The sequence below is a fragment of the Styela clava genome, chromosome 11, assembly GCF_964204865.1.
Source record: "Styela clava chromosome 11, kaStyClav1.hap1.2, whole genome shotgun sequence".
In the NCBI taxonomy this organism is placed as follows: domain Eukaryota; kingdom Metazoa; phylum Chordata; class Ascidiacea; order Stolidobranchia; family Styelidae; genus Styela; species Styela clava.
In genome coordinates, this window is record NC_135260.1 from 7,545,416 (window position 1) to 7,573,374 (window position 27,959).

Consider the following 27,959-nt stretch of genomic DNA (forward strand, 5'->3'; position numbering starts at 1 on the left):
GTGTGACTGCAAGCCACCGATGTATATAATCAGATAGTGTATGGCTGCCAGCAAATTACCACGGACGTGAATTATTTTCCTTGTCCATGGAATGAACGCCTGATATCACAAGTATTGGTCAGCTAAGAACGCTTTTTTGTTATGTTCCTTTGATTTTCTTATTTGAAAGGGAGGATATGAAAAATAATCAATGAGCATTTAATGTAAATCGTAATTTTGTGGAAATTATTTGCAGAACTATTAAGATACTCTTTTTGTTACTGTGATGTCATAATTATTACAACAATATATTATAGGTTAGTACCTACATTGTATGGTGATTAAAAACTTTCATAAACGAAGTAGGGATGCATATTGGATATTTTTTGTTTTTATTGGGCTTCACAGTAAGGCGATATTTCTCCATTTTAAGTTACTATGGCGGGAGATTTATTAAAAGTGTTTTTATTGCAACAGTGGACGTATACTGCGAATGCACAACCAAGTATATCTATCTCAGGTATGCGTGAAGTTAAATAGTAAGTTCTAGGCTTGCACGTAATTGACAAAAATCAATTCCGTAATTACGGCAAAATCAATTACGTAATGACCCCGTAATTGCGATATTTTTCCACGCATTTAAACCTATCATAACAACCAATTGAATCCACTTCTTTTCCGAATGGGACATTGAAGTTGGGTTTTCATATTCTTGGCAGTACTACACGCCGGCGGCAGATGTTAAATACAAATATCAAGGAGTGAATTCAAATTAATTTTATTCTGATTTTTATCTTTTGTGTTAGCTTTGGTTTTCCTTTATCACCTTCGCAAATAAACCGTCCCATTTTTATGCGATCAATTTTATTTTATCATTACCGACACTGGTATACGGATATTTATGAAAACGATAGTTTTTTAAAACCACCTTAGTACTGAATAAAAATTACGGGTTTCTAATTTATTAACCAACGAGGAGCGTATTCTCTCGTTTGATTATACTTGCGATTTCCTCGCTACGAAGACTTGTTTTTGCAGCGTCTTCTGCATTATCCGGCATTACTGCCTTGTTAGCATTTTATAATAATAATTATTGATGTCGACTTATTGAAAATATTCCGATTACCATGCTTCATTTTACATTTAATCATTTCGCGGACTGAATGTTTATAACATTATTTGCGATAAATTTAGATCAAATATTATTTATTTGAGTATAATTTAAATATGGAACTTATATAATATGCCTTCTCCGAAAATACAAAGTTATATCGCAAAACAATTCATTTTGTGACATTTATTTTACACTCACGACATTTATTTGCTAACTCAAGTCGGCGATCCTATCGGCCAAGATTGACACAAGTTTGGTCGAGTGCCGGTGGTATTCAAGTCGACGATAAACCAAAATAAGTTGCCGCATTTGGTAAGACAGTTAATCATATATGGCCGAAATATTGAGAGGAATTGTGAAAAACATCATGAGCAAGGCCAAGTCAGGACTGATATATAACGATAAAACCGTTAACAGATTATCAAGATTTTGTAATGGAAAATAGATCTCGCACAGAATAAACACACTGGCGCATATTTGATTATATATGATAGCAGTTAAATTTTTAGCGGTCCGCGAGGAATCCGTCGTTTTGCTGTTTCTCTGCCGTCTCAATCGCTTTACCGATGCCGAGAAGACGAAGTTGCGTTGGTTCATTACGCAATCTCTCTTTTGTCGTCATATTGCTATTTGATAAGCGCGACATTAATTATCACGGCGAGGTATTGGCGCGAGTGATCAATCGCTCTTTTCGCTTATTTGGTTCCAATTCGTCGCGAAAGCTCTTCGTTAAATTTCACAAGATCGTCGTGTTGAAAGGTTATGGATATTTTCCTGTTTATACCCCAAGTCTGAAATAAAACAGCCAAAAACAGTATGATATTCCATGTTCGGTTCCATTACATTTGAATCCACGTACATTTGAACCCATGACAATTGCACCTGTATGCTATTGCACCTATGGAATTTTTTTTGTTTCACGGATAGTTAAACCCATACTAACCCTAACCCATGGGTTTTAGCACCCGCATATAGATTGAACCCGTGGATATACGCATGGGTTCAAATGTACATGGGTTCAAATGTACGGTCACCCCATGTTCATATATCAAGTGTTGATATTAACAACAAAGAATGGTTAGGCATTGCTAATCCACACTTGGTGGGGAATTCCCACTATTTAAACGCGTGACTATAAAATAGAAACGGAACATATATACCATAAGTAACGAAAAACTGGAACAAGTAAATAATAAATAAAAGTAAAATGGATACAAATGTTTGATAGACCATGTTTGAAAGATTGATCTCCTGCGTTCATTAGTCATTTCACCCGAAGAAGTTGAAACCGCGCGTGTTAGCGTCCATCGGTCTTAACACAATTCTTCCCCCTATCTACGGTTATTATGTACATTGGCCCTGGCCATGCTAGATAAGATGCGAGAGAAGTTGAAACCAGGTGTGTTGGCGTCAATCGGTCTCAACGCAATTTTATCCCTTATCTACGGTTAAGTTACGGGAGAAGTTAAAACCAGGTGTGTTGGCGTCAAACGGCCCTACTCAATTCTTCCCCCTTAACTACGTTAATAATTCACATTGGCCATGCCAGATAAGTTGATAATAGGTTAGTAAATGGCAACGCGTCATGACTTCCTTCACCTACCTAACAAGAGAGAGAGAAGTGAGAAAAACGGCTGCGAATACCGGAACTCTAACTTCTTCTACTTGTTGAGCTTTCATTTTTCGCAATCGACGAAAATGACTGCTTTGAAGAAAGCTCGTTTCAATGCAATAATTACGACTTTACGTAATTCGTAACTTTCCTTCCGTAACTCCAAATAATTACGTAATTCCGTAAATCCGTAAATTACGTGCAAGCCTAGTAAGTTCATTCATATTTAATAAACACAGTTCACACGAGAAACTTTTTTAAAATTTGATAAACGATATGTGGTTTTGGATTGGTAGAAAGAGGTCTGGTACGATTTTAAGACTACTATTTGCAACTACGTCAATAAGATCAAATACTGGTACTTTAAATATAAATAATGCAGATTCACAAATTATACTCGTACGCGCTTTTTTATTTATCATAATTATGACACCCAGTGTTAAAATTGTTGTGATATCATTTGACATACTAATATACATTGCTAGTTATTATTATTCAAAATTTTCACTTCATTTTCAACAGGCCTTCTGATATCCGATTTAATTCTGATCACATCTCAAAAATAGCAACAAAAACTTGGGATGGAAGTCAAACCACAATTTATGATGAACTCCGAGAATTTGTGTGGAAAAACAAAACAGCCAGGAGTCTTTCACGAAAGGTTTGTTGATTTTCATGTTAAACAATTACAGTTGGAAATGAATTGTAATTCACTGTGAGTCTTTGATTGTAGCAACTATATTTTGCAATAAATTGTCTATAAACTAAGAGCTATATAAAGTCATGCGTTTGCATGCCGAAATGGAGAATGGAATCTTCGGGAAGAGGTATATTGCCTAACTTGCCATACTGAAATACAGTTGTCTGTTTTTCTTATCCAACATGTATTAGCTTGTTTTTAGATAGTTGTGGTGAAAAGAAAAGACGGTCGAGGATTCAACGAATACCGAGGGACTGCAGCTTTAAATAAACTTCCCGGATGGTGGGTCGTTGAAGGGAATGAGCTATTGTGGGTTTTACAGACGTTGGAAAAGTTTAAATACATTGGATATACAGAGGTAGAAGATATTTTTTATTCAGCTAATATGCAAAACAATAAAACTTTTTTGAAGCAAATGACCACTTTTGTTACTAATTAAGTTCAGAGTTATGTCAACAATATCTGATGAAATGTGGTATGCGCTGTGTTCCGTAACTAAAAAGTCAAAAGGTGGAATTGAAGTTTCCCTTAATGACGGTTCAGCAGCCGATAAAGAAGAGTTAGAGCTGGAAACAGGAAAGATATTCTCGGAATACAAGAAACGTGAGTCAATGGTACATTTCAGTTTTTAACTAATTTTTCACCATGGAATATTGTCGCATAACTGATTGATCAATTTTCAAATTGCAGATGTGGCTCCCAACTGGATTCGGATGTATTCAGTTCCTTTAGAAAACCTACGACTAAGGCTGTCTGATTACAAGACTCAAAGTCGACCACGTAATACGGCACCGTGTGTTAATGTAGGAGTATGTCACATGACCAAGAGAGAACAAGAAAACGAGCTACAACACTTTACCACAAAGGTATATTGGTGGCGAAAATTAAAAAAGAAGCGATCTGTTTAATTAATGCTTATGTGAATATTTTCTACATAGCTGACCATATTTCTTCAGCCAGGTTTTAAATTGCCATAATGCGAATTATTAGTTGTCAGAAACTGGTCTATTTTATATTATATCAACACATTAGTATACCTGTGAGTGCGATGTATCATTTAGTATCATTTACTAGTACATACAAAAAAAAATACAAAAATTGTATTCAAACCTATGTGTTATTTTCCTTCATCGCTATTAAATATATCTTTTATCACACAGGATGAAATGATTGATAACCATGCTTGTAGACGTCCAATCAAAATGGGAAACAGAAAAGAAACTCCAAAGTATAAATCAGTTTACGACAGACATTTAGATTTCAGGCCTTATGTTTGGGGATTCTTATGCATCTTGTTTATCGGAATGTTTGCCGGATGTTGCTTAAAAGGATGTGGTTGCTTGGTGGGAGTGCCAATAGCTTGGCAAAATAAAGAAGATGTTAAATTGGCGGAATCATAACTACATTCAACAGGCGTATTTGCTTTTATGTATGAAAAGCAGTATACTGCAAAATATATAGCAAAGTATAAATAAATTGCAAAAATAGTTGGCTGTTTTTGGTGAGTTGGTAATTTTTCGCGGCATCTAGTTTAGTGAGATTAATTGCTGAACAGATGGAACTTTGCAATAACGTATTTTGCGAGAACGGATTATTGCGAGGGGGTAGTTTTGGCAATTATGACTTTTGCGAGAATGTAGCTTTGTGAGAACAAACTTTTGGAAGATTCAGTTTGGTGAGTACGGACAGTTGCGCGAATGCAAATTATGCGACATTGCACTTTTATTTAAGAAATTATTTTTTCGCGAATGTTTTTTAGAAAAAGATAATTTAAGGCAAAGAAATTTGTCACAAAAGTACGTTCATCGAAAAAGTTTGTAGGAAAGCAATTATACTGCCATTGTCTTTTTGAAGTAGCTCAATTATTATTAATTTTAATTATATTTTGAAAAGCTCTCTAATGTGAAAATGACAATATGTTATATGTGTCATTACTTATCGATTTTAATCGGTAAGTATGTTGATAGGTATTTGTCTGTCTGTATGTCTGTTTGTCTGTTTGTCTGTTAGATGTACGCGATATCTCACGAAAGCGAGATTGAATCTGCTCCAGATTTTGCATGTGCATTCATCTTATCTCGGAACAAAAGCCTATTGATTTTGGGCGAATTATATCGTATAATTAGCGAGTTATTAATTGATTAGTGAAGGGACACAGGGTGTCACTATGGAGTAAGAGCGATGTTTTGGGGATCCCCTAACTTTCGATCGATAAGTCTTCGGTTTCTGACCGATATTCTCGTTACAAGTTTTATACGTAACCAGCATATTTTTTCAATGTTTGAAATTTCAATGATCAGCGAAATACATTATCACATACAATTTCTTTCAATTATTGGAAAAATTTATTTTTCATAAGAAAAAGAAATAATACTCTAACAAACTTGACCAAAAAATATTGTCTAGACTAGATTCAGTGGCATGCACTCTACAGATCTTTTGTTGTTTATACAATAAATGAATCTTAAAATAAATATTATTTTTGGTTGCATTATTTCGATTAACTACTCCACGATGTAATAATTAAAATATTGATGGGAAATTGACTCGTTGAAATTGCGATTGCAAATGTCGGAGAATGGTTGTTGTTGCAACAAGTAACTAGCACAATTCACCTCGCGTATATTCACCGTTCAACGACCGTGTTTACATGCAGTGCAGGATGTCAAATACATATTTGATAAAATTATGATGATGAGCGTCTTCATCGTTAGGTTCTGTCAGTAATAATATTTGGTAATGTAAGTTTAACACGTTTTAAGATACCTCAAGTTTAAATGAAGGTAGTGGTGTTCTAAAATTTGCCTTATGATCTGCAACCCTTATAAAACATCCTTTTTTTTATTATATATACCAAATTTATCAGATCCGAAGTGCCAGACAATATAGATCGACCAAATGATTGCAGCTAGCGGGGTTATATTCACTACAACACATACCTCTCTTGTATACGTCGCCGAGTATGTTTGCAATACTTCAGATTTCATAATTTGTCCGACTTGTTGTAGATTTAATTAGATTACATTACATACTTGAACGGAAGCCGTTTGGGGAGGTATATGATTTCCGCAGTCAGCTGTTTCGTTGTAAGCGACCCTGGTAATAGGCCGAATACTGTGCCTACTAGCGCAGAATAAAGTGAGGATTTGAGATTTGTAAGACCTCTGTTTAGGCTAATTTTGGGATTCATTATATGGAAATCTATTCATAATTCTTCACATAGGATTTCGGTTATCAGTGCTCTTTATTTGTATGTATTTATTACTATAACTACTTACATATTTAGCAGCCAATATTATCTTTTATCAGTCTTTGCTTGATTTTCTGATAAAGCATCTACGTGTAAAAATACAGCATGTGTTCCAAAGAAACCGTTGAATCTCCGCAGAATAATATGGAGCGGAAAACTTGGTCAAAAAGTATTGACTTTGTACTGACTATGTTTGGAATGTCAATCGGACTTGGAAACGTCTGGAGGTTTCCTTATTTGTGTTACAAAAATGGAGGCGGTAGGTGAAAATAAGCTTTCAAAAATGGGATATATATATATATTAATTTTGGAATACTATCTTTGTGATAAAATAGTCAATCTCCTGTCCATCTGCAATTTTGAACGCCGGCATCGTTTGGGTTGGTTAGTAAGTTACATAATGTGTGCCCCAACGAAATTATGAAAGAGCAAGGGGTTATGCCATGTAGTAAAATCGAATCAGTACGGCGCTGTTTTCATCCACGATCAAATAAAAGGAATGTTTATTTCTATTTCAACTTTTCTTTGCATCAAGTAGGAAGAGGTTTTTGTATTAGGCATTGATTAAACTTACTGACTCGAAGTCGAATATTATATATATATAATATATATATTCACATTAAAAAGGTACTTTTGTCGCATTTTCATCTATATAGCATGCTATATACTGATGATGTATATGGGTAGTATATGTAGATGAAACATATACGCCTAACGAAGTGATTCAAATATGTGTTTAACAAGCGTTGTAAATCATTATTCCTCTTATGAAATGGTTTATAGGTCAAGATATGTTGCGTCATTATGCTTGAAAACATTTTGACACGATGAAACTTTTTTGAAATATTCTTTGTTGTTTCAGGCGTATTTTTGATCGCATACCTTGCGGTACTTCTGTTCGTCGTATTGCCGACAATCATCCTGGAGTTGGCTGTTGGGCAATACACGCGTGACAGTGCAATCAGAGCATGGCAGATCATACCGTTAATGAAAGGTAATCTAATTAAGATACAAACACATCTGTCATTCCTTTAACCGAAGAACATATAAATAACTATGAGTGAACCAAGAAAAGGTACGCAACTAGCAAACATCACGATGTATCCTCGAACAAACACGGACGAAGCAAGCGATTGATAATCTTCGTGCCTGGTTCAGCTTCAGCTTTTCACTCATTCAAAACAAAATTCTTGGCATATATTATACCTGGTTTTCCCCGAAAATAAGACAGGGTATTATTTCACTTTTCTTTTAAAAAATAACACTAGGGCTTATTTTAGAGGGGTGTCTCTTATTTGCATTTAAAAAAAAATAATTACAAAGTAAAGAATTACGATTTTTAAATATACAAAATATGAATCGTAGCGTGATCTTCACGTCACCTCAGGTCATTGAACCTTTTCCTCTTCCACACGAAATAGATTAATCATCTAAAACGTGTAGGAGAGATTTCTTGCTACCGATTAGATAAAAAAAATTCGCGCTATCGACTAGTTCTTATTCTAAAATCGGTACTCCCGTAGTATGTGTTATTTGGTCGGGGTTGAGCTATAATTTTATTTCGATTTTTCTTATTTTAGTTCGATTACGAGTTCAGGGACTGTTTGTGTTAGCCAAGTGAATATACCCCCTGCCCATAGGTTTCGGTCCCTTCGCACAACTTGATGTAAAGTATGCGAACAAAATTAGTTACCTCCATATCGGTACACATACGTCTGGACCGCCTAAAAAATATTTTACAATTTTTGCTAAGTCTTATTTTTGGGGAAACACGATAACAGCGGATAGATAATTATCGGCTGCGGTTAGGCAATAGAAGTTTTACAAATTCAAAGCCTCAAAATAGTTTCAGTTTTGGTAATCCAAGATTCTATGTATAAAGCAAAGAACTCGGCCATATGTTTGCCAATATTTGCAGCACACGACTTATGTCAACTCTCCCGATTCAAGAATTTGACAGCGCAAGCCCGTACGACATTGTTTACGTCATTCCCTAGAGACAGTAACTTATTATTTCATACATAAGAATACATCATTTTCGGTCATTTTCATACATATTTGTAGAGTCAAACAATAAACCTGCACTTGCAAGAATTCATATTTATGAAATAATGCGAATATTGTTTGCAAACGTTGTTAATTTGGTGATGCAAGTTTGTGGAATTAGTTGCTGGTTTGCAATTGCTCATTTAAATATATTGCTTGCTTCGAGTGTTGTTCTTGAAAGCGCAAGATCCAAATGATGTCGAAACAATAAGGACAGTGGTGGGATTCAGTCGGGTCGCACCTGTTCTATAGAATCGTCTCACGGAATTTTATGAGATCAGCGAACCGGTTAGCATTACTGGTTACTGTCAATGACTTTTTGTAACAGAACCGACTGAAAAATATGACTTTTGGGATGAAACCGACTGACAAAAAAATTGAATCCCACCACTGAATACGGGCTTAATCGACTGGCATTATTTTAGTTCTAATATTATTGCAATTAATATTTAGGTATTGGACATGCCACTTGCATTATTTTAGTTTATGCTGATATATATTATCCCGTTATTTTGGCATGGGCCTTGCGTTGGCTTGTTGCTGGATTTTCCATTGATTCACCATGGACAACATGTAACAATACTTGGAACAATGAAGACTGCATACCATTGTTTCAAGAAGAAATGAATTTTACTAAGGTAATACGTATAGAGGACTTGCACGGGTCACGTGACCTTGTTTACTGGACGGCAATAAAACAAAAACGTCCATTTGGCTCCTGTCAATTGCAAGTCGGATTATACGTTTCCGTTTTGTTTGGCTGTTGAAAATGGTTATTTCGTATTGTTCCGCTGGCTGTTGTACGTATAGTATAAACAACGAAATGGATCTTCAGTTATATTCCACTGTTTTCAAAAGATCCGGAACGTCGCGCAATGTGGATATCATCTATTGGCAGGACTGCTTGGTGTCAAGTTCAGAAGCCATCTCACTCGTGTTTCACTGTTTGCGGACAGCACTTCGTTGATGGTAAGTCATAATGTGCCGTTATCAGTTTTTTTGAATATTCATAAGCTCCCTCATTTCAATGGAAAGCAGATGACAAACTACTGTTATTGGTAGGCCTAGGCGTAGGCCTACTTGCAGACTTGACTCGTGTAAGGTATTAATCAATAATTGCCATAAGGTATTGTTTCCCTAGTTAGCAGGTAATCTATTAGTAAGTGTGAAAAGTTGAATAGATAACTAAAGTTTAACGCCAGTGCTAATGCAAAAAATACCCAGAATTCAATTGAATTCTCCATCTAAGAATACGCTCGCCACCGCATCTCTGATCCCCCTGGGAGTTTCACAGGTTCCAATCCCATGCGGGGATAGTTATGTGCGAGGGGATTGCAACTCTCCTCCCACTGAGGGTGGTTCACACGACCGCTGGTCGATTACGACATCCCCCACCATCAAGTCCATGCTTCTAAAACAAATAACTGGCTAACTAATCCCGACATAGAATGGTAGTCGTACGATGTTGCACCTTGCAATCTGTCCCCAACCACAAATAAATTCTACCCTAAAAACTACCCACATTGGTAGGCATAGTTGCGTTTTAAATTGAAAGAAATCTTCATTAATGGTCAGAAGGTGTTGTCTGTTTTGTTAGTTAGCAGGTAATTTATTACTGATCTGATACACAAACTTGGCACTGTCAAATGATGATTAGTGTTTAATTCATTTTCATGAAAAAGGGAAGATAACCCATTATCAGCTGCTTATATGTCCCATCGATATTTGAATTTTTGCCATCCCCAGAGAGGAAGAGAATAGTTAGAAAATGGGGGATTTTGAAGAAAGGCAAAAGGCAGGACCATTTCAACAAATTCTGTTAACTTGTATGCGTTGCAATATTAATTTGCAGTTGTTAGCATAAACATTTAATGTCTCTTTCGACTAGACCTACCACACTTTAAAAAAAGCCGCCTACACCATGGTACCATGAATACCATTTGGGGGGGGGGGGCAGTTATTTGTTTTCAGAAGCATGGACTTGGATGGTGGGGAATGGTCGTAACCGATCAGCGGTCATGTGAACCACCCTCGGTGGGAGTAGAGATGCAATCCTCTCGCACATACCTATCCCCGCATGGGATTGAAACCTGTGAAACTACCAGGGTGATCACAGAGGCGGTTGCGAGCGTATTCCTAGATGGCGAATTCAATTGAATTCTGGTTATTTTTTGCATGGCCACTGGTGTTAAACTTTAGTTATCTATTCAACCCTTCACACTTAGTAATAGATTACCTGCTAATTAGGGAAACAATACCTTATAGCTAGGCTTGCACGTAATTTACGGATTTACGGAATTACGGAATTATTTCGAGTTACGGAAGGGAAGTTACGAATTACGTAAAGTCGTAATTATTGGTCGAGCGCTTTCGCGATTGAAACGAGCTCTCTTCAGAGCAGTCAATTCCGTCGATTGTAAAAAATTAAAGTTTAAGTAAAAGAAGTTAGAGTTCCGGTATTCGCAGCCGTTTCTCTCTCTCTTGTTAGGCAGATGGGGAAGGCATAACGCGTCATTTACTAACCTATTATCAACTTATCTAGGACAGTGGTTCCCAACCTTTCTATCCTGGCGGACCGGTAAAATTAAATTAAATGTACTCGCGGACCGGCAAAAAATTGAAATAACCGTAACAGATAATATAATGCAATGTCGGGCACTCAAAAAAGGCACACTTAAAAACATTTCACACGAAGAAAAACTATCAAATAATGTGCCAGCCAAAAATTGAAATGGGTAAAACATAATTTAATACCATCTCTTTCGTAATAAAATGCAGTACTGGGCAGTAGCGTAGCAAGACTCTCGTGACCCCGCAAAAATATTTCGAGGAAATGACCCTAAAAACTCTCGGACAAAAGCTAAAACAACGCTTTTTCTATTTCGTCAAAAAGCATAACATGTCGCTATTAAAAGGCAATGGTAACAAAAAATTTGCCGTTTATCTTGGTTACTTTATATTTTTTTCATACGTGCGTACTCTTCTGCCCTTTTTCCGCGTTTCTGTGCGCCACTGAGAGGTTTTGCTTTCGACATCATTGTGACAGCCTTTGCAATTTTGCCGGTGCGATCAAACCACAAGACGCCGAAAATCGACGACTCCCTGGCATTGTTACTTAACAAAACGATTTGAGCAGAACTAACATCAACATTAGATGTGCATTACTGGTTTTGCAATGTAACTTTTGGTTTTGCGGCTTACATTTCTAAATTCTAACCGCTTGGGCCCCTAGGCGCTGTGGGCCCTCCCGCCACTGCGGGGGTGGATGCTATGCCACTGGTACTGGGCACCCATTATGCGTGAGAAAGGCACGCATAAAACATTTCACATAAAAAACATGTACAAATATTGTATAAACACAATTGACTCTAGTGAGAATTTTGCTGCTGTTTCGTTTCCAATATTGGATTGCAAACGAGGCCTCAAAGAAGTTTCTGCAGCACGTAGCTCTGCAGAGGCGAGTAGCCGATTTTGTTGCTTCGTTTTAATTAAAGCTAGTGATGAAAATGTTTTTTCGCATAACGCAGTAACTGATTGAAAATACGGACAACAGTTTGATTGCTTACTTAGCGATGGGTATTCGCCATCAAGAGATATCCAAAATTGTGACAGTGATTCTTTCTTAAATCTGGACTGTAAAGTTGAATCACAATTTTGATTAAGTTTTTTTTTTTTTTTTGACTGGCAAGTTGGCACCAGGATCAAAATCCTACTATGTCTGCTCAAAATATTGGAAAAGATCTCTGCCGCCCATTTTTTTGCGCGTCTCGTGACCACCTGCAGTGTCGCAACAAGTTCATATCTTACTGGAATATTATACTGCTCTTGACTGTTTTCTGGTTTAAACAAAGGAAATATGCATAACGTTTTATATAAATGGTCATAATAATCAGGAATATGACGCAGAACAGAAAAAGAACGCGTGCCAATTTTTAGCTTTTGAATTTTGCCATATTTGATGGAGTGCATTCGCGATGAATCGGACCAGAAAAAGCAAACATTGTGATTACTCGGCGCCAAGATGTCGCAATATGACGGCGGGAGAGAAATTGCGTAATAAACCAACGCAACCTCATCTTCGGTAAAGCGATCGGAGCGCATTCGCGATGAATCCAGGCCAAAAAAGGGAAAAGTGTGATTACTCGGCGCCAAGATGTCGCGAATTACGTCGCAATATAACGATGGAAAAGAAATTGCGTATTAAACCAACGCAACTTCGTCTTCGGTAAAGCGATTGAGACGGAATAAAAACAACGAAATTTCTCGCGGACCGGCGAAAAAGCTTCGCGGACCGGCACCGGTCCGCGGACCGGCGGTTGGGAACCACTGATCTAGGATGGCCAATGTACATATTAACCGTAGATAAAGAATAGAATTGTGTTGAGACCGATGGACGTCAACACACCTGGTTTCAACTTCTTCGGGTGAAATGACTAAAGAATGTAAGAGATCAACTTATAAAACATGGTCTTTTTGTAAATGCCGTGATAATTAATGTCGCGCTTATCAAACAGCAATATAAAGACGGAAGAGAAATTGCGTAATGAACCGACGCAACTTAGTCTTTTCGGCATCGGTAAAGCGATTGAGACGGCAGAGAAACAACAATACGACGGGATTCCCGGGGTTTTTTCTGCGCGAGATCCATTTTCTATTACAAAATCTTGATGTTCTGTTACCGATTTTATCGTTATATATCTGTCCGGACTTGGCATTTCTCAATATGTTTTTCACAATGCCTCGCAATATGTCGGCCAAATATGATTACCTGTCTTTACCAAATGCGGCAACTTATTTTGATTTATCGTCGACTCGAATACCACCGGCACTCGACCAAACTTGTGTCAATCTTGGCAAATAGGATTGTCGACTTGAGTTGGAAAAATAAATTAATATTTTCATGAGTGCAAAATAAATGTCACAAAATGCATTATTTTGCGACATAACTTTGTATTTTCGGAGAAGGCATGTCATATAAGTACGGTATTTTAAATAATGCGCAAATAATTAATATTTGATCTAAATTTATCGCAACTAATTTTATAACTTTTAGGCCGCGAAATGATTTAATGTAGAATGAAGCATGGAATTCGGAATATCGTCAATAAGTCGGCATCAATAATTATCATAAAATGCTAACTAAGTAGTAAAGTCGGATATTGTAGAAAACGGTGAAATAACAAGTCCTCGTCGCGAGGCAAGCGAAAGTATAATCAAACGAGAGAATACGCTTGTAGTTGATCAATAAATTAGCAACCCGGAATTTTTATTTAATACGAAAGTCGTATTAATACGTTAATACGATTTTAAAAAAGTGAACTATCGTTTCCTAAATATATTACCAGTGTTGGTAATGATAAAATTGATCGCATAAAATTTGGTGATAAAGTGGATAAAAAAAATCAAAGCTAATACAAAAGATAAAAATCAGAATAAAATTATTTTGAATTCACTTCTTGATATTTGTCTTTAACATCTGTAGCCGGCGTGTAGTACTGCCGGGAATATGAAAACCAAACTCCGATGTCCCATTCGGAATAGAAGTGGATTAAATTGGTTGTTATGATAGGTTTAAATGTGTGAAAAAAATATCGCAATTACGGGGTCATTACGTAATCGATTTGGCCGTAATTACGGAATTGATTTTTGTCAATTACGCGCAAGCCTACTTATAGCAATTGATTATTAATTCCTTACTGTCTTACACAAGTCAAGTCTGCAACTGCAAGTAGGCCCACGCCTAGGTCTACTAATAACAGTAGTTTGTCATCTGCTTTCCGTTGAAATGAGGGAGCTTGTGAATATTTAAAAAAATTGATAACGGCACACTATCACCACATTATCACTCACCATCAACGAAGTGCTGTCCGCAAACATTGAAACACAAGTAAGATGGCTTCTGGACTTGACACCAAGCAGTTCTGCCAATAGGCAATAAATGATAGCCACATTGCGCGACGTCCCGGATCTTTTGAAATCAGTGGAATATAACTGAAGATCTATTTCGTTGTCTATACTATACGTACAGCCAACGGAACAGTACGAAATAACCATTTTCAACAACCAAACAAAACGGAAACGTATAATCCGACTTGCAACTGACAGGAGCCAAATGGACGTTTTTGTTTTATTGCCGTCCAGTAACAAAGTCACGTGACCCGTGCAAGTCCTCTATACTGAATTAATTAACAACAAGAGAGCTATGCACAAATATATGGACACGTAGAGTCACATAATTTTGATGACGTCATAGCGAAAATGGAGAAAATTTTTATCTTCAACCACTGAAAATTTCAAAGCAATTGGTCCAGTATTCGAAGAGAAAAGCGACTTTTTAAAAACGTGTCAAAGAACAACAACAACATAATATTGAAACGATCGTTATGTCCACTACGTGTCCAATAAGGTTTGATCCGCTTAATACTTCGGTCTATGAACTTTAGGTTAATTCAACTTGTCGTAACGCAGAGATGCCTATTTAATTCCTGGCAAAAACATATATATTACTGTGTGGAAACCATGCTTAAAAAATAGAAGCAAAAAATATACCCAATATATGAGTTGTATTTTGAATTGCTTTATTGGACACGGAGTGGAAATATGTATGGATCGTTCTGTTGTCATGTTGTTGTTCGTTTTGAAATTCTTCTTGGTATTTTTCTTCTTGTTGTTATGAAAAAATCGCCTTTCTGTTTAACTACTGGACGAATTGCTTTGAAATAGTTCAGTTGTTAAAGATTTTATTTTTCGCTAGAAGGCTACTACTAATTATTATATTATATATATTACTATTTATTTTGAAAATTTCTGTGGGCTCTATTAGATTCGTTTTTTCCGTGCAATGGCGTTATCGTCTCGCCTTGTGATCCTGCGAAGTTGTGAACACTGGGTACATGTATAGGATACCGTGCAGTCTGCATACCCGTACTATATCGTGTTCATATTTTTGAGCATCGCTCTTTTGTTTTATTAAGAAATAGCTTTATATAATTTTTCTTCAACCATATGTTTTAATTCACTCTTGCGCAGCTAGTTTGCTTTTTCATCTATTTACTTCTTTCACGATGCTTTAATCGTGAATTCGTGGTGCAATAAGAAGTATCTATAAAAGCGTCATTCAGTTTACTGTATTTGACGAATGGTTATTTTATAATATCCAACATTATAATGTATGCGAGAATTATTTCGAAATGTGTACTAATATACCCAATAATAGTCATCCCCGCGGTGTTGAAGAATCCGTCACATCGTCTACAAGATTGTCCTTGCTTCAATATCTCAAAATTTATTTATTTCAAATATTAGAACCAAGCAAGACTACAAATTCCAGTAAATTCGTCATTGAATAATGTTTCTAGCACTGAAGTTGGGCTGTCATCTGTTGAGGAATTTTGGAAGTAAGTACATTTCACAACGTGATGATTTAATACTCGAAACCAATTTCACGGTTGCTTTCATTTTGCAGAATTAATATTCTTTCACTTTCGGGCGGACTTGAAGAATTTGGAAACATCAAATGGGATTTGGCTCTCTGTCTTCTTGTGATTTGGATTTTTGTATATTTTTCTGTGTGGAAAGGTATTAGCTGGACGAGTAAGGTAATGTAGTACTTGTTTGTAAACGTTCGATTTGAGTGTACTAAAATTGCTTCACTTCGTATATATACATATACAGCCAATCACATATAAAACCAATGTCATATCCATGTACAGCAGCCATCCAAGTAATGTACATATATACAGCAAAACGATTTTAAAATATATGTATGGGGGAGTGTTAAAGAACAGAGCCCTATCTTTTGTTACATAAACGAAGCATCGTCAGTAGTTCTACCGAGGCCCTGGCCTACCTGAAATTGAAGAAAGTTACATTTATCAGTATGCTTCACTTGGTATACGAATACAGCCAACCCATATACATTTACAGCCAATCACATATACAACAAATGTCATATCCATATACAGCCATTCAAGTAATGTACATATACAGCAAAACATGATTTAAAATGTATGTATGGGGGAGTGTTAAAAAACAGAGCCCTATCTTTTGTTAAATAAACGAAGGATCGTCAGTAGTTCTAACAAGGCCCTGGCCTACCTGAATTGAAAAAAGTTATATTTATAAGTATGCTTCACTTGGTATACGAATACAGCCAACCCATATACATTTACAGCCAATCACATATAAAACAAATGTCATATCCATATACAGCCATTCAGGTAATGTACATATACAGTCAAACGAATTTAAATGCATGTATGAGAATGTGTTTAAAAACAGAGTGTTACCTTTGTTAAATAAGCGAATAATCGCAAGTAGTTTCTAAAGATGCCCTGGGCTACCTGAAATTATAGTTGTATTTATAAGTATTGGATCAGTTCATATTTATACTTCACATTCAAGTCTCTTTACAATTTTTTCCGAGGAACCAATCAGCCGAGAACCTCCCACCATTTTAGTCGGGCAGAACTACGAATATCTTCGTTCTAGGTAGTGTATGTAACAGCAACTTTACCGTTGGTTATGATTGTAATCGTTTTGGTCAGAGGCGCAACTTTAGAAGGAGCATCAGACGGAATTCAACAATATTTGCGTTCAAATACAACGAAGCTATTAGAAGTTGAGGTAACATGGACGTTATCTTAGGTACTAAATAACCATTGACGGATTCATATTTGATACCTATTTTTTGTTTTTGTACAGGTATGGACTGATGCTGCTTCTCAAGTCATGTACTCATTTGTTGTTGGATGTGGTGCTCTCACAACGTTAAGTTCTCATAATCAGTTTCATCATAATTTATTGAGGTATTAGCTCATTTACAGTGCACCCATTTATTTGTTGTTTTGGTTATGAAATAATTTTTGAAAATGAAAATACAGAAAGTATATTTTACAACTTTTTCAGAGACGCTGCGATTGTTTCCTGTGCTAATGCAATCACGAGTTTTACATCAGGTTTTGCTATATTTTCTGTTCTCGGGCATCTAGCACAGGTTAAGGTAACGTGTTTTTTATCACTTCAAAAATCATATCACAGTATAAATATCTTCCAATATAAGGCACAGCGTCCAAGTGCAGGAATGTGGTACTATACTACTCTGCAACTGAATAGTATTGCCTATTCCGGTCACAGGCACATGGATCAGTTAGATACAACTTAATATATCATAAATTGTTATTTTTAGCAACGCAATATCGGAAGCACCGCGTATAATATTCAAAACAAAGCTAAGAAAACGGTGCTCGCGACGTATTCGCACCAAGATGGCGCACAACCTGAACATAGTATGTGTACCAGGTGAGGGTTGTTCAGGTTGTGCGTCATCTTGGTACGAATACTTCTGGAGCGCCAAGAAACAGTGTTACAAATTGCATTGGAAATATCAATTTATATACTGTAAATACTGTTCATAATCAGTAATCATGCACGGCGATTGGCCAAATAATAAAAGCAATTGCGTAACGCAAATTCAGGATGTTTTCCCTATTCTTTTTGATTAAACTGTAATAACAACATAAATATTGATTATTACTTTTGAATTTCTACAGAATACGAGCGTTTCCGCCGTAGCTGAGTCAGGACCTGGACTGGTGTTTGTAGCATATCCTACTGCTCTCTCTTTCTTGCCGTTGCCAAATTGTTGGATCGTGTTATTCTTTCTCATGTTAATACTTCTCGGATTGGACTCAGTGGTGGGTTGCAATAGTATATAAAAATAAATAAAAAATATGCATTTGGATTACTATTGCGTTATTTCGATGTGATTTATACAAGAATTATTTATTCGACCACGGAAACAAATTTCTGTATGACAACCCGATTTTTATTTGTACTTTATAGTTTGTGATTCAAGATGGTGTGATAGAGTGTTTGAAAGATTTATTTCCAAAACTGTTTCGACATAAGTGGAACCATGAAATTGGGCATGCTGTTGTTGGATCAATAATGTTCTTGCTTGGTTTATCGATGGTCACGCCGGTACGTATACAAATAGCGAATATATGGCGTCAGAGTTCGGCATGCTTTCAGTGGGTCGGAGTCGGAACTGGAGTTGTATTTGCAACTCTGTGGGGATTACATACAGTGTTCCCTCTAAGGTGTGCTCGTGTGCGCGCGCACACAGCTTTCAGAGGCTGCGCACACGCATGGATTTACTGCGCACAGACGTATTTCGATGTAATGTAACGATGTGCTCGGTTGGCAGGTTGAGAAAGTTTATTGTTGGCCCACCCATTACCCGGTTAGAACGCCAAAATTTCTTCATTGGTTTTTGCACAAACATTAGTCATTTCCAAAAAAGTGCGCACACACCAAAATTTCTGCGCACACATACTACAAAAATTAGAGGGAACATTTATTACATATAAGCTGTTGATTTGTTGTGCTGACGAGTACAGGATGACTGACAAGAGGTTTCAAACTCATCTGCCGACTCAGTATCAATCATCGCAGTCCGTCCCCAACGCTAATAGGGATACGTTAAAAAAAAATTTTTTTTTCAATTGTTGGTTTCGAATGTTTGATAATCACTGGACAAAAACATGATTCTTAAGCTTAAATATATATAATTTATTTCGCACGAAAATCATCATTAGAATTTTTAAGAAACATAATTGTTTTGTCGATGACGTCACTATATGTATCCGGAGTGAAAATTCTGAATACCTCCACGTCGGTATTTTAGAAATTTTAGAGTGATAATTTAAATCATAAATTCAAAATTATATAATATTCATAAATTTCCACCAGCCAAAAGTCGGGAGCCGGTATCGAAGTCAATTTCAACCCGAGTCGGAATTCGTAGTCGATTGTGTATTTTTCCCAAATTTACAGATCTGGTAATATGTCATCGTCCCAATATACACTTTTCATCTCGAAACCACCATTCTACTAAATGTCTTGATACATTTAAACTTGTTATACAATTGCGACTGTTCAGGATGTGCAATCTAGTACATGTCTTTCGCAAGAAGCAGATATTGCGGCTGACTGAGTTATGCGATTCATTGACCGCGCCGAGTTGCTATTGGATAAAATGGACGCCGTTATTAGGTATTGGCTGCATGTGGTTCTCTATGAAGTAAACACGAAACACGGCTAGACAAGTTGAATATGTGCTAATCAAACTCTTGGGTTACTTCATTCATTTGGATATTAATTGGCTAATGCTTGTCATAGTATATATAATTTTTATGTAACATGTGGTGAAATTGTAACACGGTGGTTAATGTCTACCAAAAGTAAGTTAGTTAGTATATTATTAAATACAGTAGCCTATCACAAAAATTGAATGAATAAATCTTTATGTTTCAATTGAATTCGTTTGGGGCCTTGGAAAATACCCCCATACACACAAACCCCTCCCGTGTCTTTAACTAATACGGAATTTCATATATATATATTCAATATCTCGCATTTTGCATACAGAAACTCAGTCAGGGTGATACTAAACCTAACACTTTTGTATCGAAGACCTGTATACTTTTAAATTTAGGGAGGAATATACATATTTCATGTTATCAATACGTACTCTGTGGCGGGATGGTGCATCTACTTTATCGTAGTTTGCGAATGTACCACAATTGCATGGTTATATGGAGCCTCCAAATTTTGCAGAAATATTCAGAATATGGTGAGAATGAGAATACCTCGTATTTGGCTCATTCCAAGCTGGACATTTATTGCACCGTTATCAGTATCGGTAAGTACAAATAACGCATCTTAAAGATACCGAATTCTCAGATTTTCCTTATCTAAATATGTTCATTGACTCTTTCTATCTACGTATTTCAACTATCTACTTAATATATTATTGTGAAGTGCAAATACGCGAAACATAAATAGCAACATAATTTATTTGGTTCATATTATTGAAGGTTTTGATGTTCTACTCGCTGTATCAGTTCAAGCCTTTGACTTACGACAGAACCTATATATATCCAACATGGGCAAATGTAATCGCGTGGTGCACAGCTTTCAGTTCTGTTTTATGCGTTCCGGCTATTGCCGCGAAAGTTGTTTGGAATCAAAAAGGCAAATCATTTCGCGAGGTAATCTCTTTTGTATAGTCAGTATATTAATAAATGCCAATACATATAAAAAGCACTTAATCAAAAGGAATCCTCCTACGGATAGCTATATGCTATAAGCTTTTATGCTCTATTCGAAAACCTGTATCCCACTGGAATTTCACCTCTTTAGCAGTAATTATGATTTTCCCCTGGTGAAACTTTCTATAAAACAGTAAATAATCATTTTAGATTAAAAACACCGGTCGTCGTCTCTGAGTCAAACTTGATTTTTAATGGCGAAAGATTTTATTTTGTCTTTTTGTGCCTTATTTGAAGTTTTGATTCGATATTTTTCATTTTTTGCTTCGAGCATACAAAAGTGAGTTCGTTTACAGGATTACTATCATATACGATAGAATTCATATATTTATCCCGGGTGAGATGAAAGCCAATAAGACGGCTTAATCATATGGCGAACCACGGCATCTCGTCTGGTTACTAGTCCGTGGGGATTAGATAGCCAGTTATGTGTTTTCAGATGCATAGACTTAGTATCTGTTGACCTCTTTCCGACAATTTATATTCCAACATAGTTGAATACTACCAATAATAAATTATATTCATCATTTTTAGAAACTGCGCAATGCAACGACACCCCGTGAGTATCATCATAACCGGTGTAGTCGGTGTACTGTGGATGGATAGGGTAAGAAGCTTTCGTCCGCGGCCAATCAAACTCAGAGCTTCACAGATATATGAATGCAGTTCCAATTTATAACGTATATATGTATATAGTGACATACACTGCTAGCAACACTTCAGACAGATTGAAAATAAAATAACTATTTTCAATCAATGCTTAGTTTTAGATCGGGGCTAGAAGATTGGACGATGTAAACATGATGACAAACTCGGCATTACGCACATTCCTTATTCACTGAATAGTTGGGGTTGCAATAGAATTTCTTATCGTGATAAAAAACATACTGCATTGAGTTCACATTGGAGGCGAATTATTCATATCAGTATGTCCTACCTTGGGTACTTCCGTAGTATGTGAACCAAGATGGCGGACACCGGAACGTAGTATGTGTACCGGGTTAGGGTTAGGCCCTAATTTCAGGTACAAATACTACGAGAGTCACTTGGCTAGTCCCCATCTCGTAATAGAACTAAAATAAGGAAAATTGGAATAAAATTATGGCCTAACCTGGTGCACATACCACGTTCCGATGTCCGTCATCTTGGTTCGCTTGCTACAGGAGTACCCTTCCTTGGCCTTAGAATAACATTATCAAGCTAGTAATGAAGTACCGAATTTATCGCAAAAATCAGGAAGTGTGAGCTGTAGCAATTGATGAACTGAACCTTATATAGCAAGTACAGGTGTTAATAATATAGAAAATCTAACTCGTCCTGTTTAGATTATTTTTTATTGGTAAAGAGCCATACGACTTCCATTTGTTTACAACAGCAATTGAGGCGTCAGACAACATGAAATTATTATAAGTAAATCAATTTCAATAATAGTTATAAATTTATTCTTTGAGGATGTTATAAAATGACATCAATACAAAAAAACAGTAGAGGCGACCCGGCACCAAGACTTGTACATGGCACAAAAACTTTTTGTTTCGTTCATGGAAGAACGAAATATTCCAGAGATCAATTGCGCATGTCATTTTTTGTTAAAATATCTTGTGCATTCTGTTGATCCAATCTGCATTTTCTAAAAATATACATTACAAAATTAACTAAACATCCCTTTCAGACTTTAGTAGCACAATATTTGGTTTATTGTTTATGTGAAATAATACAAATAGCCACATAAAGGGCTGCTAATTCAATTAAAAAGCGAATTCATAAAATAAGAAAGGTAGTTATATCAATAATACCTGGATAAGTTGATCATTTTGTATTGTTCTCTTTATAGTAATTGCATCACCACAGCCATCTACGGACATAAATACTCCCACCATGTCGTCGCCTTCTAAATTCCACGTACCCTGTCGAGCAAAACTTATAAATATATTCTCATAATAACGTTGATATAATTTATCTGTCTTAACACTTTTCGGTACTCCCGAAGTATGTGAACCAAGATGGCGGACACCGGAACGTAGTATGTGTACCAGGATAGGGTTATGCCATAATTTTATTCCAATTTTCTTCAATTTAGTTCTATTACTGTATTACCAGTTTCGTGGACTAGCCAAGTGACTCCCGTTGTATTTGTAGCTGAAATTATTGCCAAACCCTAACCCGGTACACATACTACGTTCCTGTGTCTGCCATCTTGGTTCACATACTTTGGGAATACCCACTTTTCACCAGATATTTCTATCTATAGCAATTTCAATTACTTAAAATATACTACAATATATTACAGTACCAGTAGTCTACCTCTTCAAAAAAGTCCCGACTTCGTTGACCACCAGATCGCTCAAATGCGATTGCGGTTGGTGCGCAATTTTTTAACTTTGATGACGCCATCACACAAAACTTCTAAGTGGAAAATGAATCACACAGAGTCCAAAGAATATTTTGAAATAAAAGTAATAGCCTTTTAGCGACCGTAACAATCTTTAACCACTGGAAATTTTCAAAGCAATTAATTGATCCAGTAGTTAAAGAGAAGAGCGATTTTTCAAAACAACCATAAGAAGAATACTAACAACAACAACAACGATTTTAACAAAACGATCCATAGGTCATCACGACGCATAGGTCACTCCGTGTCCAGTGCCAAGCAGTCCGGAATAGATTAAGGTACCTACTGTCGCAAAATGTAACTTGTTTGAATTCCTATCTCATCGTTCTAGATTGCTGATATAGGAAAATATAATCTAACGCGTAGACATTATAATTTGAATAAATTTACAACCACCTACCTTCATAGGCTTGCCTAGAGTAGATGATTCTTGTATTTCTTTCCCTATTTCAAATGTAACTTCCCTTGTTTTTGGACCCGTCGTTGATTTAACTATAAACTTTTGTCCGTCCGCACTCTGAATATTCAGAGTTGTTGTTAAGGTTTTTGCCATTCCCCGAGCTATCATTCCAACACCTTAAAATATTTTTATCAAGTATGGTATAGATTTAAATGCAATACTACCATTTATTTTTTCACTTAATACAATAGACTAATAGAGCAATGCTCAAATATATGGACACGAAAGCCAAAACGAAATAGTATCAGATCGTTCACGGTACCGGTAGTCTGACTGCCTGACCGCCAGATCACTGAGACGTTATCACGGAACCACGGCACCGATTTTTAATTTTGATGAAGTCGTTACATAAAACTTCGATTTTTCACAACAGCATAATAACAAAACGATCCATAGGTCCATTTCGTGTCCAATAATGTACCTGGGTCACTGTTCGCCCTACGTGCATATTTAATACACAACAAAGGCAGAAAAAAATAGTTTTGAACACCTCGCTAAAAGTTTATCTTCAGCTTCTCGAGGTTTGTTAACATATTATATTTTATTTACTGGGCCTGAAATGACCGTGCGCGATTCACGAGATATCAACCAAAATATATTTGGTTTGCAAGCATTCGACTAGAACGAACGTTGCAATTTGACTGAAATTAGAAAGAGTCGGCAAGCTCGGAAGCAACTGTTGTCATTCTGCTTCTATTTATTTGCAATGAATGTTCCTAAAATCGAGCAATTAAATTTTGTGACCACTTACAGAGAAAAATGGAGGGAGTTGTACATACCTAATTTTTTTAGAAACACGTCAAAGTTTTCATCTCTTGAGCAAACCCATTCTCCATTGAATCGACCCATCACAAGTGTCACGTGCGCGAGATGTTGTTAACTACCAAGCTAATAAACACTACCATTAACTAAGCTACTTCAAGCGAAAAGTTAGTAAAATAAATTAAAGCATGCCAAAAAGATCAGGCTATTAACCTATGCTGAACTCGAAACCACCACTACTATTGCTGTATTGTGAAAACCAATTCCCAATCAATCTATCTAGCCGCATAGCAAAGCTTCTATGTCCATTTGGTATTATATTATAGCATACTATAGGAGTACTCTACCTATATGCCTGTCTGTAATAAAGGGGATTATTGCTCGCATTGTCTGACCACAACTAGAACGATATAATGCATTGGAAGATGTGGACGGTAGAAATAACCCGACGACTGTGCTCTCCGAGTAATAAATAAATCGAACTGTCACGCATGACTTGATCACGCGATCTCGTTTGAGCCTGAATAAAACATCGTATATATTTTCTGTCACAATTTGCTGCCAGCCGATCAAATAACCTTTGAAATTTTATTGGCAAACATTAATATGAAGACGATGCATAGGTAAGTTGAGAAAGTAGAACAACATGAATGAGGTTGTTGTCGGGAAATATTTGATTACATATATTTGAGCACCGGGGCTCAAACATCCTCGGACAAGGTTGAAGCGTGGTCCAAATTATTACAGTTGCCGAGTTGTATTCTGTACATCGTGCGTTATAGCCAGTCTATTATTAGTAAGAGAAACATGTAAATATCGTACCTAACTCATACACGCCAAAAATTGTGTGTGCGAAATGTTATTCCGCAAGATTTAGCAAGTGGATACAAGTGAAATACTATGTCGCACAATATAAGTCGGAGTCTCGATCGATCAACGACGGACCAGTCGAATGCGACCTCTACAAGTACCTATGCACTTGGAGGGGCTTATCTTAAACTTGCGTTGAAAGTAGTGCGTGGGTCAATTACCATGTAAGTCGTAAGTCGTCAAAAATGTATAGCATTGGTCTACAAAATCGGTATCGACACCTTGAGTAGAAAGAGGAGGCGATTCAATTATATGTTAGTTGAATAACAAGATTAATAAGGCGAATAGCAATAACATGAATACGTGGTGTGTTTCATGCGTTGAAGAACTCTAAACATGAGATCAAGATTTTGTTATTTCTTCCTTTTAAAGGTTCTTTTTGACGACTCCTTCCCAACCGTCATTATCTGCAAAGAATAATAATTGATTTCATCGGTCGACATTATCGGTAACGCCACAGTCTAATAACAATGGGCGGAATTGCTCTTGTTAGATACAATAGTAAGACGAAATAACAAAACCAGTATTTTTGATAGTTCCCTTTTTTATTTGCAATGTGCATTTCGTTATTGAGTAGCATGCCTCGTCTCAATCGTATAATCTGAAGGAATTACAACCCGGTGGCTTTTGACGCATTTATTACCTCCTTGTGGAGGAAGTTTGCGAAGTATTTTTCTAATCATCTTACCTCAATTAGTTTATCGTCTTCATTGTATCGTTCTATAGTCATTTTCCTTTTATCTTTGTTGAAAAAAAAAGTTCCAACCATCCGTCCATTTTCAAGTTTCCATGAACCCTTCAAATATTATAACGACACCAGTAAATGTTATGAAACATTTGAAATTCCGGTGTGGTAAAATGCACCAAATCGCTTTAAAATTCTCCAAGCTACGATTTTTTTTCATTCAAATAATGTTTGCAATGAAAGCAAGTTAAGGGGTACTAGGTTATTGAACTGCAAATCATTTTCCACGTTTACTTTCTATTAGGATCCGTGTATGTTAGTCGTTGGGATCCGTATTATCAGTTAACATTAACACAAGATAAATTGAACGAAATAGTATTATAAATATAATTAGCATACCGTGAAAAGAGCTCATGCTATTCTTACAGAATGCTATGTTACAAATTTCTTACCGACATTTTCCCTCCAGTGGGCGCATCATCTTCAAACTCCACACCAAATTTCATCTGCCTCGTCTTTCGCACTGGACCTGTGACTGTTTTCAGTTCGTATTCATCGTCAGTCTTTTTCCTTATTTCAGCGTATGTTGTCAGACGCACTGCAATAGCTCGTTCAATCGCATTCACGCCTGAGAAACACGAGACAAGTAATTACATAGTTATACGGAAAGCACACTTACAATATAATAAGGAGGCTTAGGGTTGCTATTGAAGCACTTCAATATTCTGTTTCATAACGGTACCATACTAAGAGTAACAGGGGACAAAGGACGAGACATATATTATTCCACCGAACTATATACCAAAAATTAAAGTTCCACGCATAATTTAAAAATTATTTTACACCAATTCCTACCAACAACAAAATTTACATTTGCACTGAACCAATATTTTCGTCATTCGTTACTCTTAAAATCGATGATACTTAACATTTCAATTATTTCAAATGGTTTTCTTTGCAGTTCATGGCTGGAACCGGTGAACAATAAACACAATACAATAAATCACGACCTAACTATCGGATTTAATGGGTTCAGCAAATCAATCTAGCGCGCTGTTACCGGCACCGGCGGTTTTCGAAGTTACGCAATTACGTGCTCATTCATGCATGTTAAGACGTCTGGTACCGTATACTTGTACATAACTAGTCTGTACTTGCTGAAAATACTATTAGATTAAGCGGACTGTGTGTATAGTGTAAATTTCCGATTCAGTATACCATGCGATTGTTCGTAGAGCAAAGATTACTTTCACAGTGTTTGGTTATAGCGTAATTCATATAACACGCAGGAGTAGCCAGCGACGTTAAGAGAAATTCCATTTCACGCGGTATAATAACTAATTTCAATCGCCACACCCCACGACATTATATAGAATATTATTCATTGGTCTACAAAGTCTTACCCAACTCCTTTAGCATTCCATCAAAATTCTCATTTTCTTCCAACACCCACTCTCCTACTATAGCTTCCATTTTAAATTACTGCTGGAAAAACGCAGTGCGATGTTCTATATTATGCTTGTTGCAATTACTGATAGCACAAAAAGCCTGAAATAGTGTTCGCAACTTACTCTATAGTTAAACAGCGGTCCAAATCTAAGTACAAGCTAATCAAGAATGACGGAAAACCGTGATCCGCTTAGCGATATCTCGGTGAAATTAGTAAATGATTGAACGTCTGATGTCAGTATAGTCATACTTCAGTAATAACTAAGTTAAACAAAGGCGGAGAAACCTTCGTTATGCGTTTGTCGTGTTGCGATAGTAGGCCTAAAATAGCTGGATTGCGCCATAAGAAAGCATATCTTCCTTCGTAAAACGTAGAAATACAGGCGCTGTTTGCGCCTCACTACACATCAAAACTACGCACCTAGTTTCCATGCCAGCACACGTAATTGATGCAAAGTTTGTTCGCTAATGAACAGAAGATAAAATAGCGATATCAAACCAAAACAGTATCCAGAATATTATGGACC

General features: G+C 36.5%; 4 protein-coding genes across 7 annotated transcripts; 2 read left to right on the forward strand and 2 right to left on the reverse strand.

Moving 5' to 3' along the window:
- Positions 1–320: 320 nt before the first annotated feature.
- On the forward strand, positions 321–4,884 carry LOC120347343 (uncharacterized). The gene is made up of 6 exons (XM_039417272.2): positions 321–499; positions 3,228–3,366; positions 3,608–3,763; positions 3,846–4,008; positions 4,096–4,271; positions 4,566–4,884. The coding sequence occupies exons 1-6, from the start codon at positions 348–350 to the stop codon at positions 4,803–4,805; spliced, it is 1,026 nt and encodes a 341-aa protein (XP_039273206.2). The 5' UTR covers positions 321–347; the 3' UTR covers positions 4,806–4,884.
- A 1,815-nt stretch (positions 4,885–6,699) lies between these two features.
- On the forward strand, positions 6,700–21,630 carry LOC120347321 (sodium- and chloride-dependent taurine transporter-like). Of its 4 annotated transcripts, none has more exons than XM_039417239.2 (13): positions 6,700–6,914; positions 7,518–7,649; positions 9,155–9,339; positions 16,007–16,098; positions 16,167–16,299; positions 17,192–17,326; positions 17,405–17,508; positions 17,609–17,702; positions 18,253–18,396; positions 18,545–18,682; positions 20,199–20,405; positions 20,581–20,754; positions 21,349–21,630. In XM_039417239.2, exons 1-13 carry the CDS (start codon positions 6,761–6,763, stop codon positions 21,418–21,420), a joined length of 1,764 nt encoding a protein of 587 aa, XP_039273173.2. In that variant the 5' UTR covers positions 6,700–6,760; the 3' UTR covers positions 21,421–21,630. The 4 variants fall into 4 exon arrangements, 2 of the variants coding, with proteins under 2 accessions (XP_039273173.2, XP_039273174.2); XM_039417240.2 differs by having other exon boundaries at positions 20,321–20,405; XR_005570092.2 differs by lacking the exons at positions 20,581–20,754; positions 21,349–21,630 and adding an exon at positions 19,644–19,756 and having other exon boundaries at positions 20,321–20,404.
- A 501-nt stretch (positions 21,631–22,131) lies between these two features.
- On the reverse strand, positions 22,132–24,602 carry LOC120347364 (fatty acid-binding protein, intestinal-like). Its single transcript, XM_039417296.2, has 4 exons — positions 24,446–24,602; positions 23,607–23,782; positions 22,611–22,721; positions 22,132–22,444 (listed from the first exon to the last, which is right to left on the reverse strand). Exons 1-4 carry the CDS (start codon positions 24,513–24,515, stop codon positions 22,394–22,396), a joined length of 408 nt encoding a protein of 135 aa, XP_039273230.2. The 5' UTR covers positions 24,516–24,602; the 3' UTR covers positions 22,132–22,393.
- A 400-nt stretch (positions 24,603–25,002) lies between these two features.
- LOC144429727 (fatty acid-binding protein homolog 6-like) lies at positions 25,003–27,747 on the reverse strand. The gene is made up of 5 exons (XM_078117911.1): positions 27,555–27,747; positions 27,387–27,465; positions 26,436–26,611; positions 25,987–26,094; positions 25,003–25,705 (listed from the first exon to the last, which is right to left on the reverse strand). Exons 2-5 carry the CDS (start codon positions 27,454–27,456, stop codon positions 25,652–25,654), a joined length of 408 nt encoding a protein of 135 aa, XP_077974037.1. The 5' UTR covers positions 27,457–27,465; positions 27,555–27,747; the 3' UTR covers positions 25,003–25,651.
- Between the last annotated feature and the right edge of the window lie 212 nt (positions 27,748–27,959).